General features: G+C 41.8%; 1 protein-coding gene across 1 annotated transcript in view; it reads left to right on the top strand.

Annotated features, from left to right (window-relative positions):
- Positions 1-15,868, top strand: part of LOC149225021 (zinc finger FYVE domain protein) — a 366,932-nt gene that overhangs the window by 241,512 nt on the left and 109,552 nt on the right. Inside the window, exon 26 of the mRNA XM_089388331.1 lies at positions 2,940-3,041. Within this exon, the coding sequence (XP_089244457.1) occupies positions 2,940-3,041 (102 nt within the window). The remainder of the gene's footprint in view (positions 1-2,939; positions 3,042-15,868) is intronic.

The following is a 15,868-nucleotide window of genomic DNA, read 5'->3' as shown; positions in this document are numbered from 1 at the left end:
TTGATACTTAGGGCATCAAATTTTGGCTTCCTTAGCAACAAATTAGGCTTATCTAGAGTATCCTTGACTCCATATACCCAAAGGATAAGGCACTAGTCCAAGTCTTTGGTGTTCATCTCAAAAGTTTCTCCGTAAATTTCTCTCAAAATTAGTCCTTATAAGGCTAGGGCAAAAATCTAGGGCTTGGATCGAAATTTTTGGGAGGTTTTTTGGTGATTTCAGAGCCTATACATCAAGAGATAGGTCTAAACTACCTAACGTATCAATTTGGTGGGCATCCACTCAAATTTCATCCATAAAATCTCTTGCCCCAAGTGTTGCTCTAAACGGGAAACCCTAGTTTCTTTTCCCCTCAAGTTGTGGACTTTATTGGGGGTTTCATGAGCTTTGGCTTAGTTGAATATCATTATAAGAAAATCGTTCCCTCAAGCCTTGACCTTGTGAATACCTATCACCATTGAAAAATCTCAAAACCCTATGTCTTGAGCCTTTTTTTAGGGCTTTTTTTTGAGAGAATTTTGCTTATTTGAAGCTTTGTACCTTTAGTGTGTCTCTTTTTGAATGATCTTTACTAGGGTCACTTTGTACGTTATCATTAGCATATCTATTTTAAGTGATTCCTCCTTTATTGAGACTCCTCCCATTGGTGAAAATATGTAAAAAGCAGGGGCCTTGGCTATGGTGACAGTGCGCCATTGCCCCATTGTTAGCACTTACTCTAGCTCTTTGTCTTGTAGGTTTCCCTCTCCAAGACCTGCTAGATTTTGTGGTAACAGGTAACACACAAATGAGAAGAAAATAGATATTTTGCAATATTGTTTGATTTGAACAATAATATCCTAGAAAAAGGATGACATCCAATCATGTGGCATTGCTGTCTATTGATTGCAGAGGAGTTGTTATAGACATTCCCAATTGAAGTCAAATCATTTATAGATAGTACATTTTCAGTTGTATGTTATATTTGTTGTAATGAGCCAAACAGATAATTACCAGAGCCATCACAAAGCAAAGTAAGAAGACTCCAATAATAAATAATAAATGTTAATGATACAAGATAATGAATATGTATACAGTTTAGACTAAGTATAGTATATAATAGACTCAAGTGTCTAAGAGGCACAAGTATTGCTAAATGATATAATATTGCATACTTAATGATCTAAATGTAAATAATGTTAATTATGTACGATACTTGCTGTCCCTTCTCAAGCTGCTTCGTAGTTGAAACACTTGAAGAAATGAGACAAAAAGCTGTTTAAAGCTTCAAACAAGGTTGTTGCATTGTATAGGGATTAATCCATCCTCAATCAATTCTTTCCAGGACCTTATGTTGATAAGATTCTTGATTTCAACTTCTTTGATTACTACTGTGTATGTTTCTGATTAAGAGTTGAAGATCTTTGGGAATTTTGCCTTTCAGAATGTAAACAGAGAGTCTGCTTTGATGAGAGAATTTTTTATGATGGTTTAAAAGATTGGAAAAATTGATTCTTTTTGTATTTTTTTTCAAGTTTCTCGATATTGGTAATATGTTATATTCTGGACCCACAACGATAATTTCACCTAGATGATAAATGTAACATTAGGATCAACATACTTTCACTCGTAACATAGATTCTCCTTGTAAGAATTGAGCATTGTGCTCAACTGCAAATTCAAGGGTACGACTTTAACAATTGATGATGGAGTACAACTAAGAACAGTGATAAAGGCAATGAGTATATTACATGCAATGCCGATGAACTTGGTGACAGTAGGAGTTGAGAATGACCATCTTGGTGGTGCCAGCAACTGCAAAGGAGTCAGGACCAATGTAAGTCAAGTAGTCATATCAGGAAGCTGTTGCAAAGGAGGAGAATTCCGTAGAAACGTTGTCTCCTAAAGAGTAAAGCTGTTGGTTTTATTGTTATTGTTTCTGTTTCTGTGCTTGAAACATGTTTCACAAATGGTCCTTGTTCTGATAAGGAGAAACTGTAAAGTCCATCTTTGTACATCTTACATATACACTTCCCCCCAAAAAAAATTAAACCCTATCCAATTGAATTCACAAGGAGGAAGTTCCAAGAGGTATCCTTTCCAAATTGTGAAGGAAAACAGAGTTGAAGTACCTTTGAGGAATGACTAACATGTGTAAAACATTACTTTTATTTATGTGTAAAGGAGTGGCCAAAGGATGATTGAACATTATGGAAATAGGGGTGGAAGATTCTAAAATGGCGGTAGATTCTTAAAGAAAATGTTAGAACACTTGGAAGCTTTAGATCCAATAGGTGTGAGGTAGCCAAGTCTGATCAGTTCAAGATAAATAGGCCCCTATGCAAGAGATGTGTATTCAACTTATTAAGAAAATTTGCCCAAAATCACAGCGTCAAGTTGTGTTAGCAATGCATCAAACACATCTCTGGAGTGAGTGATGTGGAGATTGTATGCCATACATGATTACCAATGCTTTTTTATTCTTCAATCAGGTCATTCAACCCAAAACAATTGTATATGATTAATCAAGCCGTTCTCGAATATTAGGCCTTAGTCATTGCATACTTAATGACTACCTACAGCTTGATGAACAATAAACCCAATGGTATTCTGTTGACTGTGCCCAGCTGCATGACATTATTTCCTCACTTAGAATTTTTTGATTACATAATGAAAGCATTTGACCTTCAACGTATGGTTTGCCCTTTGGTTTCTGCATCACCAGTTATTCATTTTTGAATGTGTTGTAGCATCCAAAGATCTACTGGATGGGTTTCATCTAGCTTGATTACGTGCTCATAAATCTCTTGTATTTAAGTAAAGTTGGATAAGTTACAAAGGATCATCGATATGCCCTTTGTTTCTATAATATCTTTACATTGAATTTTGCCTTGTTCCAAATTATACCAAAAAAATTCTATTAAAAGCTGATGTTTGATGCTATTTTGTATGTTGTGTAGGTATTGAAAAAGGACCATGTTGCTGCAGGCCTTTGTTGTATTCAACTTTTCCTGAATTCCTCTCACCAAGAACAAGCACTGAGGCATCTTGAACATGGAAAGGTTGTATTATATATTTATGTTTATTTACTTGTTATACTCTTGCCTGTTGTTTGAAGCATATGAAAGGACACAATCTCTTTATCTTAAACTGACTATTTCACTGTTAATAGATGGTATCCCTTAGTGAAGAGCAATATTTAATGAATATTTTAAAATTATTGTTGTGTTTCTAATTTTTTTTTTTTTTTCCACTGGAAAAATCAGTAACTTTCATTTATATTAGAAAATTACATAAGCAGATGCCATGGCATACTGTCTTGTTCATACAAAATCCACCTTTTCAGGTGATTTTCAGTGTGTATCAAAAAGTGCTAATTACATTACATTGTTCTGGCTCTACAACCTATTCGCATATACAAAAAGATTCTATTTTATAATTATAACAGCAGTTTTGTCGAATTTGTCTCCATTCCCGGTCAGCTATTGGGACTATTGTCCCTCTGTTGCCTCTGATCTATATATGGTCGGTGGTAAAACTGATGTTCATCTGACCCATTCTGCTCCACTATTTGCCCATCGCCTCGGGGAAGTGTCGAGGCCTCTTTGGATAGTTTGTCAGCCTCGCTATTGTGTTCTCCAGGAACCGATGACGAAGAGGAAGGCGCGAACTGTGGACGAGGTCCAAAGCAGGGCTTCCCGAATATAACTTTGTCCGGCGATGGATCCGCCGAATAGTCCACCGATTCAAGCTCCGGAGCATCCATACCTGACACTATATGTTTCTAATTATTATTTTTTATTTCCACACTAATATTTGGTGAAGTTGGGAGCCAGTGTAGCGCATTTTTCTTTTTGTAGCTTTTTCCTTTTCGTGGTAAATAATGTTAAAATTTTAGTGGGGAGTAATTTCTTTTAAATGGAAACTAACTAGTTCGTTCTAATTTTACTCCATGGAAGCTGTATCTTCTTGTCACATGCATGGCATTTTATTGAATACTCTAGTATTTGGGCATTTCTAAACTTGATGTTCAATATTTACAATTTTGTTGCTAGTCTCTAATTTAGTAACAGCGTTGCTGCAGTTTAGTTTGAAGGGATTGGGCAACAGGCTGTAGAGATCTGAAAGGAGTATGTTGTGTTGAATTTCCACGACCCTGGTCTCTAGGATAGAATCTTAAAATCTCTGGTGCTACCAAACCAAGAATTTCAACAAAGCTACTTTGCACAGTGGAATATAAACAACAGTATATCACACATGCACAATTATTGACAATTTATTATTTTTTACAAATTTTTCAACCCAACTTCATTATATTAATCAACATATAACACAACAATCTAGGGCTCCCATACAAGGGATAATGGCCCTCAATTATCCACAAGTACAAGAATACAAGATACGATGACAATCTCGCTGCCCTAGTGCACAATCACGACCCTTATGTCGTATCTCATCCTGCCGGTCCTTCACTTCCCTTCTGCTCTCTAGCTGCCCCTTAGTCCATCAAGAGACAACTCATAGAGACTTTAGGAGGGCTGCCACCTATCACTGCTGCAAGTCACTTTTTCTACAATGAACACAGGATCATCAATCTTCTCCTCTAGGCTGGCCAATACCTGAGCATCAAACTGGCAATCTAGTAGCTTCTTTCGTCCATCAAAGAGATACACATTAGGCTCAATTCTTCACCCAACGCAAATCTGTCAACATCCTTCTTGTCACGCTGATCTAGGGCTTCTTTGGGATACCTACACTCTGCCCTACAACAATCCAAAGGTGTCCAATCCAATCACTGTAGAATCTGCTCCTAGGTTAGGCTTTTAAACACCAAGTCGAGCCCAATCCACTTGGCTTCCACAGGCTGCAACTATATCATCCAACTGTCCAAACTAGGACCAACAATTTGACATGAAAACATACCTTCACATGAGCTGGTGCACTGTTGTAGTCCTGCAATCTGGTTAGGGCATATACACAGACCCAACCAGCCCTCACAAACCACTGCAGCAGTCCTCAAAATCACTGCCGTTCCCCTCCTTTTCTTTACTCCCTTCCCACGCTGCCTGTTCCACTTCTTTTGCAATGAGAAATAGGCCTTATGGCCCTTCCAGCAAGCAGGCCTGCTGTGCCTCTATAATAACCAGAGGGCCTGCAGCCTAGCAAAACAGTGAGAAACCAACCTCAAACTTGCACCAAATAAGCACAGACCTACTGGGATTGCCTTCTGCTGCTTCACGGCCTTGTCAAACCCACAAAACAGACTTTAATTCTACTCCTTATGACTTTGGCCTTCTCCATTTGAGCTGCAGCTATCTCAGAGGGTGTTTTTCCCACAAATTGTTGCACTTGGATGTGTTCAAATGAACCTCAATCACGTGTTATTTATACAAAACAAGAGGGCTCAACGAATTACCCAAGGGACATGACTTTTGGACATTCCTCCTTCAAGCCTACATGACTTGAATGCCCAAAAATCAATTTATTAATTTCAAAAATTCATATCTCATTAAGGACAACTCAGATTTTGACGATTCTTGAAGTGTTGGATTCTCCTTGCCATCCTCTATCATCTACATCCATCATATGTCCAAAATGCTCCATGGTTTTGGCCCAAACATCGATGGGTGCAAAACCCCAACCTTGGGTTCCAAGCCCACAAATGACTTTTGTGATGCTCCAACCTCCAAAACCCGAACCCTAGGGCTTGGAGTACCTCCGAGGCTACCAAAAATTAACACTCCCTGTTAGCGAGGGAGGTACTTCCAAGACTAGGAAGTAGCTCATCATCATCATCACTACTCGCAACACTCCCAACTCTTGGTGGTCACAACTGCAACAATCCCTGTAGTACGAACTATGCCTCTCTCGGAAGTGTCGCTATCACTACAAGCATCCCACTTCGTCTTCTTCTCTTGGAATGTCTTCCACTCTCTCCATGATTCCTTCTCGAAAGTTGTAGGAGCACCTTTGCTCTCCACTGACCATGGGCTCTTGGGCTGCAATACTCTCTCTGAACTTGCAAGCTCTCTCTAGAACTTGAATCCTTTTGAGGCTTTGGAACCTGTACCTTCTTCTCTGGAACCTGTACCTGCTCCTCTGGATCCTGCACCTGCACTTGCTTCTCTGGAACCTGCACCTGGTCCTCTTGCTTCTTCTTCCCATGATGTATAGGCTTGTCCATCAGCCTGTATAGATCATGCTCTCTAACTCCAATCACAATACCTATAGCGCTAGAGCCTCTGGGCCCAAGTCTTTCCTTCCCATCCTGGAATAAGACCTCCAACTCCTTCTTCTCGATCACTAAGACAGATATCACACTATATCTGAGTCTTGGTACAACAAGTACATCCATCCTCAATGGCACAACTCCCGACCCTCGAATCTCCTTTTGACTCTTGTCGCCCAACACCATGTGAAACTTCGAGTCTGACTTAGCTAGAGTCTCGAATATCTCCCGTGACCTTGTCACGTGTTTCGATGCACCACTATCCACGTACAATACATCCTCATCGATACTACCTTGCAAGAAATGAGAGATCATGGCAAAGTCCTCCTCCTCCAACCTCCTGGTGAGAGCATCTATCTACGCCAATGTTTTAAAACTTTGACTCGGTATCGACTCGGCCAGTTTGATTTCAATGACTCGGTTGTTGTAAAAAAACATTAAATATTTTTTTTATAAAAAAACATAATTTTAAAGATTTTCATTCATGTTTCCAAACACAAAGCTATAGAATATAGAGAGAAGACAACATATGATCAAAGTAGGCTCATGAATATATCCATTATATTAAAATGTGCTGATTTGGGGTAGCATTGGATGTGCTCTAGCCTTGAAAATTGGTGGAGAGACTAAAGCACATGAGATCTCCAAGACCCATAAATGGTTTGGGCAGAATCTAACCAATTTGGGAGATATTAAAATAATTAATATTTTTAATGGAGTTCCTAAGTCTAAACTTAGGAAAAATAAAACATTAATGTGAATTAATATAAAACTGGTTTAGAATGGTGCAAAAGTCATGGATCAAGCCAAATCTAATCTTAGCCATTGATTAGAGATTTAATCTCGGCCGTTGATGGACCAACGAGAAAAGTATAAGAGGAGGCTTGAGGGTCAGTTGGAGAACACACAGAGTTGATCAAGAATTCGATTTTTTGAGGCAAGGCTTGCTGAGGAAATCGAAGGAGTGATTAGAGTTGCAGTTGAGGGCAGTGAATATAGTAGTAGAGAGGCAGAGATAGTATCGGGAGCATCAGCGCAGAAGCTGGGAGAGGGTTGACGCAAAGCTAGCTAGAGGCCACGTAGAGACAGCCAAAAGTTGTGCAGAGCCTAAGGAGGGCCAACATGGGAGACGCAGAGGCTCCAGAGGCTAACGCTGAGCCCCGAGAGGCTAACACAGACCTTAGACGCAGTGTTGGGAGATTTTCGTGGGACAGATTGGAGCTGGAGATCTAGATAGGGTGACACAGTCCCTATCAGGGTGACACAGAGCAACAGAAGTTGTATTGGTGCTGTGGGATCGTTCCTCCGGTGATTTAGCCGGAATATCTGTCTCCGATAGAGAGGTACTACTACCAAGGGCATTCTCTATTGGGTGAGCCATTTCTAGCACTCAAATTGTATTATGAAATTGCTTAATAATAAAACCCTTTGATAGTTTCACCGGTTTTCTATCATTGGGTTTTTTCGGGATATTAGTCCAAAAATAACGGTGTCAGTTTTGTGCTTGTTTCTTTCAGTTGATGATCTGTATGTGTTAATACTATACTTGTATTTATTTTCAGTATTTACATGGTAAATAACTTGTTAAGTAAATGAACAATTAGGAAGAAATAAATCAGATAGTACAGGAGGAATTTATGATGGATAGACTTAGAAATTCCAACATGGTATCAGAACGTAGTTGCAGATCACAGGATAACTGAAGGCATTAGCCGAGCAAAGCAGCAACAACAGAAACAACTGTCTCGAGGGACAGAAGTTGTTCCTAGCAGAAAGCAACAAGAAAGGGGTGACACAAAGAGCCTATGTCATCAGTTTGAGCCAGGAGGAGGATCAACGCTAAGGCAGAGACGAGCAGACCTGACCTACACAGTGCCCGGTCATCTTTCTCAGTCAGGAAGGATCGACGCTGTGGCCAAGAGGTGCAAATTGAGTCGGTGCCGAGATTGCGCAGAGCCTAGAGGCTCTAAACTTCAGATTGTTGGGGCATAAGAGGTTGTGGGTAAGTTGCGAAGCGAAGCTGGTGAGGTATTGTGGTCAGAACAGTACCTAACAGGGCAAGACCAAGGAGGAGGGACTTGTTGCCGAGGATTTCTAGCCAAGAAATCCGAATCAGTGGCGTAGCTGCACGATATCTCGACATTGGCAGAGGGATTTCCAAAAGGGAAATCGAGGCTTAGAGGGAGTCAAACCGAGAACTTCCAGACGGGAAGTTGAGAGACTCAGCATGAGTCGATCAGAGGACTTCCAGGAGGGAAGTAGAGATACTCGAAAGAGTCGAATGAGGAGCAGCAAAATGGCAATGAATGAGCTGAGAGATCAGGATAGACTGGACGGAGCTTCAAACTTCGTAGTCTGGAAGGACAGGATCTTGTCCATTCTAGACAGGTATCGCATCAAACCAATGTTGCACGAAACGGGGATGAAGCGGGGACGCGGAAGCGTCATTTTCCAAAAATCTAGGAAGTGAAGCGTCTACGGAAGTGTCTGCTATATATATATATATTTGCATTTATACTCAAAACAAACATCCCAAACAGGTGGAAGTGTCCAAAACAGGCAGAAGCGCGCTTCCAAATTTTGGAAGTGCGCTTCCGGGGACGCATCCGCATGGGACGCGTTTCGGGCCTTGGAACCGGGGGGGACGCTTCCTGCAACATTGCATCAAACACTTCGCCTTGAAAACGATAGCGATCCCAGTTGACCTGGCTGAAAATGAGAAGTACGAGTAGGCAATGGCCAGGGCTAAGTGCATTTCTTGATAGGGTCAAGGATCATTTGGTACCATATATTGCCAAGAAGGGCACGAAAAATGAGATGTGGTATGCCCTGAAGAAGTTGTATCAGCATACTTCCGTGCAGAGGAAGATGCTTCTAGAAAATTAGCTGCGGTCATACGAGATATAAAGGGGAAAGCAGATAGATATCTTCCTCGGGCGATTGACAGAGATCTAGGACTAACTGACTTCCGTAGGGGCCATGCCTGATGAGGAGATGTTGGTGACAACTGCATTGAATGCAGTCTCAGAGGATTGGGAGGTATTTGTCCAGAGCTTACTGGGCAGGTTGAGCCTTCCAGATTAGGAGGAACTGTGGGTGGATCTCCGTCAAGAAGAGATCAGACGGCTGACCAAGGCGAGAAGCAGCGACAAGGGGGTCAGAATCAAAAAGGAGGAAGAGGAGGATGCTGCTCTAGCATCTGCGGGAAAGCAGGAGAAACGGAAGAAGAAGGACCTCTCCAAGGTAAAATGCTTCCACTGCGGGAAACTGGGTCACTATGCGAACCAGTGTCCTAGGAAGAAGAGCAAGGGAGAGGCTTCTGAGACCAAGACAGTGCAAGCCAGGGCAGAGAAAGAAGTGGAGACAGATGACGACTGTGCCATGAGTGCTCATGTGCCACTTAAGAAGAAGTGGGGAGACATCGAGTTGTAGTCAGACGGACTATAGGTGATGAGGGGCAGGATCCTCGAGATACCCAACCTCTTGGATTATACCTTGCTACAGGAGCCCCAAAGAGGAGTAGCAGGACTGGTAGATGTCGGTAGAGATGATGCGAATGGAGCGATAGAAGGTGCTACAGTACAGGAGTCCCGGGACAGAATGAGGTAGCAGTGCGAGATGCATGGAGTTGTTGCAGCAGTGCAGAGGTCAGTAGAGGGAGCTTCAACATAGGGAGTGTTTATAGCCTGACAGAGATGTTAGAATTGGAGAATCAGTTACTTACTTATCAGTAACTGAGTTGCAGTGCAGCAGTTAGCAATGGTAGTGCTATGGGCAACACAATGCAGCATGATGAGAGGGGATGCAGTGCAGATGCAACAGTGGCAATGGCAGGGCCATGGATAGCAGCACGGATGCAGAGGGAGCTGTCGCACAGATGCAATAGTGGCAGTGGTAGGGCCATCGGTAGTAGTGCAGAGGATGTTGGGCGGGGAGGCCTAGCATCAGCACAAGAACCGATGCTAGATGATCACGGTGATACTCAGTGAGGAGTATTACTAGAGCACAGTCCTCGCTAAGAGGTAGTGTCAATTTGGGATAGCATCAGATGTGCTCTAGCCTTGAAAATTGGTGGAGAGGCTAAAGCACATGAGATCTCCAAGACCCATAAATGGTTTGGGCAGAATCTAACCAGTTTGGGAAATATTAAAATAATTAATATTTTTAATGGAGTTCCTAAGTCTAAACTTAGGAAAAATAAAACATTAATGTGAACTAATATAAAACTGGGTTAGAATGGTCCAAAAGTTATGGATCAAGCCAAATCTAATGTTAGTCGTTGATTAGAGATTTAATCTCGGTCGTTGATGGACCAACAAGAAAAGTATAAGAGGAGGCTTGAGGGTCAGTAGGAGAACACACTGAGTTGATCAAGAATTTGATTTTCTGGGGCAGGGCTTGCTAAGGAAATCGAAGGAGTGATCAGAGTTGTAGCTAAGGGGCAGTGAATAGAGTAGCAAAGAGGCAGAGATAGTACTGGGAGCATCAGCGCAGAAGCCGAGAGAGGGTTGACGCAGAGGCGGCCAGGAGCTGCGCAGAGCCTGAGTAGGGCCAGCATGGGAGATGCAGAGGCTTCAGAGGCTAACGTTGGGCCAGAGAGGCTGACGCACGCCTTAGAGGCAGTGCTGGGAGATTTTCGTGGGACAAATTGGAGTTGGAGAGTTGGCCAGGGTGATGCAGTCCCTATCAGGGTGACGTAGAGCAGCAGAAGTTGTATTGTTTCTGTGGGATCATTCCTCCGGTGATTTAGCCAGAATATCTGTCTCCGACTAAGAGGTACTACTGCTGAGGGCATTCTCTATTGTGTGAGCCATTCTCTGGCACCCAGATTGTATTATGAAACCACTTAATAATAAAACCCTCTGATAGCTACACCAGTTTTCCCGTATTGGGTTTTTCTGGGGACATTAGTCCAAAAATAACAGTGTGAGTTGTGTGCTTGTTTCTTTCAGTTGATGATATGTATGTGTTGATATTGTACTTGTATTCATTTTCAGTATTTACATGGTAAATAACTTGTTAAGTAAATGAACAAGTAGGAAGAAATAAATCAGATAGTACAAGAAGAATTTCTGACGGATAGACTTAGAAATTCCAACAAAATGGCACCCAGTGCCCTGTCCAATACATACATGAATGATGATATAGAGATCAAAACAAAAACACATAACCAAGGAGGCTAGAAATGGCCTCTACAACAAAAGTAAACTGTGAAACATTACTAGTCACCAGTGCTACTGGCTATTGCTAAAGGAGCCAACATCATCTGGCTCAGACTCTGAATCAGAGTCAGACAAGGAAACCCATGGCTCCTCCTCATCATCATCTCCAACTGCAACTATAGAAGTGGTAGCACTAGCGGGTTATGCAGCAGTTGCACGCTGAGATAGACGAGATATGCGCTTTTGTCGTGGCTGAGCAGAGGAAGCGCCTGCAACTGGAGGACTTGGGGCTAAGCCTAAGGCTGGTATAAGTGGATCTGCATTCAACTGAACATTTTGTTTGAGTGATGCCTCCGTCTATAAATCCAAATCAAGTTCCTCATCAGAATCAAACTCTGCTAGATGACTCTCCACTACTCAATCTGATGTTGGATCAATCTCTTCAAACACAATGGGATCTTAATCAGGTCTTTTGTTCAACAAGGGGTTGTGTCTGAGCCGGAGGTTGTATTGGACATAGACTAGATCATTTAACCGTTTTTTATCCAAATGGTTTCTCTTCTTCGTGTGAATCCTCTCAAAGACAGACCAATTGCGCTCACACCCAATAGCACTGCAAGTTTGACTCAAAATACGAATTGGAAACTTCTACAATTAATGGCAATGGCTACCAAAAGTCTTCCACCATTGTGCTGCAAAAAACATAGTAGTGGAATGAGTTAACTCAACAAATTATATCCAACTTTAGAGTTATAAACAATTTAGCAAAATAAGAATTTGAAAATTGAAGTTTTGTTTACCTGGCTCATCTGCATCCCTTGCAATCTTTGCTAGGTTCTTGCCAAAGGTACCTGTGGCTTTGCTGAAAGTTGTGACCTGTCGATGTATCTCCAACTGATCAGTCTCCAATGGGATCATGCGATCAATGCTGTCAATTAATCCATCTCTAACCTCCCTACCCAAAGCTCCTGCCTCTAGAGCTTTATAATGATACCGTGGGTTCAAAAAATACCGAGTTGCATGTATAGTGTGATGGAGTTGATTGTTCCATCTTTCATCAATGATTGCCCAAACGGGCCCATACTTAGCCACTCTATCCTTGTATGCCCTCTTTATTTTCTCCTTTGCTTGATCCATAACCTCATAAATGAAGCCCATAGCCAATATTTCCACATCCACCAACTGCAACACCTTAACCAGTGGCTCAGCAACCTTCACAATCTCTGGTGCCTTTTTCCAAAACATTTCTTCATTAACTTTCTTTTTCAAATCTTTGCCTTCCTATTTGTTAGACCACTAGCTTTGATTCCAGTCATCACTGGAAAACATCTTTTGTAAGTTTCTATGTTGGGAAAGCATAGATTGCAATGTCAAAAAATTAGTTGCAAATCTAGTGATGGCAGGCCTAATAATATCGCTACCCCCTGTGTGTCTCCTCATCAGGCCCAAAATCCATGAATGATTGTAGATAAATTTTGTTATGCTTTTGACATGATCTACAGTGTTCTTAACCCAATCTAATTTGCCAATATCCTCAAGCATGAGGTCTTTTCATTTTCCAGAATTGCACAAAAAAATAAATAAGCAAAAACAGATTTTAGAAGTGAAAAAAAATACCTCTAGACACAAACCGTCTCCTCAATGCTGCTCCAACAAACCAACTCCTCAATGCTGCTCCAATGGCTGCCCAAGAAGCTCCTCACTGCTGCTCTAGTGCTTGCCCAATACTCCTCACTGCTGCTCCTAAAACAAACTCCACAAATTCTCACACAAATGCAATGAGATAGCTGTGAGGAAATGAGAGGGGTTAGGTAGCTTTTATAGGGTTTGGGAGAGGTAAATGGACCTCAAAACAACCTTAAGCCAAATTAGAATTGGTTGTGGGTTCCCTTTTTCCGCCAAAAAAAATTTGCAGGCCACTTTTCATAGAGTTGGTTGGTTTGTTACCGAGCTGCCCGAGTTGGTCACCAGCTTGGCCGACTCGGTAACAACCTGGCCAGCCGAACCGTTTCGGCCACCGAACCGACCCGACCAAGCACTGGCTCGATCTGGATCTACGCAGAGGTGGCAACACCGGCGACCTGCGTCCCTTTCTTCTTGTCGTCATCTCCCGTCTTCTTCCTCGTTAGAGATCTCGATGAAAAAAGACCCATCTCGCCACAGTTGAAACACTTGACTTTACTCAAGTCCTTCTTCTGCTTACCCTTCATTCGTGTTGCAAGTGCCATGCCATCATCTAAAGCCGCCTTCTTCAGATGAAGATCCTCATCTCGCAACTCTTCTTGAATGAAGCCGTTCTACAGCCTATTCCAGTTTGGAAACGATTCCCTTGATGAAGGACTTTCATTCCTCGATGAACCCTTTCAAAGCAATGCTCACCATGTCTGAATCTGAAATAGTCACACTAACGACAACAAGCTCATCTTTGACCTAAGACAACCTTGTTAGATACGAAGTCACTCCTTCACCCCGTATCATCTTGGTGGTCTTTAACTCATGCTCCAATACCAGTACTCGGATCTTGTTCTTATTCTGGAACGAATTCTGAAGAGCCATCCACATCTCATGAGCGGAGTTCTTCCCAGACAAATGAGGTATTACTTATTAGTGGATCCATCACACCATCAAGGATGATCAATCTCGCCCTCCAATCCCTCGTACACTTCCAACTCCTTAGGGTCAGTTGGCTTCTTGATCTCTTTCTCGGCGAATTCCTAGATCCTGTTGACCTACAATACCAACTTGATCCTTTCCTTCCAAGGACTATAGTTGGACAACCCTTCCAACCTACCCTCGTATCGAAAGCCTATTGATTTCTGGTAGCATTGGATGTGCTCTAAGTCTCAAAACTTGCATGGATGCTTGGACACATGAATTCCACAATATCCAAAAATCGTTTTGGGAAATTCCACTCGAAGACGGTTTTACTAAAATAATTAATTATTTTTAATGGGTCCCTAAGTCTAAACTTAGGGAATTAAAATAATTAAAGGGTATTAATCTAACTGTGGGTGAAACTTCTTGAAGAAGACAAAGATCGAGTCCAAATGATCTGAGCCATTGATTAGAATCTAATCTGGGCCGCTGGTTTTCAACAAGAGGATTATAAGGACTTCGATGGGAATTTGGAAAACACACTAGGCAGATACTCAGTTACTCGAGTAAGATCGATTTTCACACTGGTCGAAGTTCGGCAAGAGGAAATCGATTCAGAGAGAGAGTTGCAGGTGAGGAGGAGAGAGAGGGTATCAACATCAGTCGGGAGTGCAAGGGCAGAAGACACAGATCAGAGAAGGGATAGCGCAGAAGATGTGACGCAGAGGGATAGTGCAAAGGTTATGACGCTGGGACTGCGCAGTCCCTACGCAAAAGCTGACGCAGAGGGGACAACAAGTCCTCTCCTGGATAAGAATCTCGCTAAGAAGTGTGAGAGACTTGTCAGTAAATTTCTCACAGAGATTCCTCTTCTATTTTGCTGGTTGTATCTTGTACATGAGATTTTTGCTAAAGATTAATAAAGAAACCCTCATCTACTGCACCATTTTCCCGCCAGGGACAATTGTCCAAAAATAATTGTCATTGTGATTATACTTGTGCTAGTATTTTTCTTTGCATTTACTTTCTGCAGTATTTTAATTGTGAAGGCTGCAGTAGAATTTATTTCGATATTTTCCGTAGAAACACCGTGAATAACTTATTTCTGAATTAATAAGTAGAAGAAATAATATCAGTCACTGCAGTTGGATTTCTATTTAGAAATTTTCACATGGTATCAGAGCTGAGTTAAGCAGAAGTGCAGATGAAAGAGCCAGCATTGGAGAGGAGGGAATTCGAAATTCCTGCATAGGTAGAAAATCGAATCCACAGAGGAGTTGCGCAGTCTAGTCTAGAAGGGGCAATTTTTTCATAAGAAAATCTCTCTGAGTGAATCGACAAAGAGGAAGATTTCTAGGTTGAAGTTGCCAGTGACAGAGGGAGTAGCGCAGAGCAGTCTTCAGGTGAAGACGCAGTCTTTTCTGGAGCAGTCGCTGGGGCAGAAAAGCGTCCGAGATCGATAGGAAAATAACACAAAGAAGGATGGAAAATCCAGATGTCTCTAGATTATCTTCTAGATTAGAGGAAGAATTCGCATGTTTGTCAAGTTCAGCATCAACAAATGTTTGGTACATTGATAGTGGGGCTTTAGCCCATATTATTGAAGTACGAGAATATTTCTCGAGCTATCAAGAGGAGCAAATGGACTTCCAGATTACTATGGGAAACAGAACGAAGTGTACTCTAGTAGGGAGAGGCACCATAACATTTCAGGCTAAAGTAGGAACCAACATCCGAGCCACTAATGTTCTGCATGTGCTCGGGTTAGGAATGAATCTGATTTCAGTGCCCCAGTTACAGGACAAGGGATACGATGTATAGTTCATTGGAAGGAAATTATATGTGAAACCTCCGAGCTGGAAGAAGAAGAGACAAATCGAAGCTCAAAGCAACAGACTGTATA

This window comes from Pinus tabuliformis, chromosome Q (assembly GCF_031772625.1).
Source record: "Pinus tabuliformis cultivar Carrire ecotype Pingquan chromosome Q, CPIR1, whole genome shotgun sequence".
Lineage (NCBI taxonomy): Eukaryota > Viridiplantae > Streptophyta > Pinopsida > Pinales > Pinaceae > Pinus > Pinus tabuliformis.
Note: the sequence above shows the minus strand (reverse complement) of the source record. Positions and strands in the feature narration are given on the sequence as shown.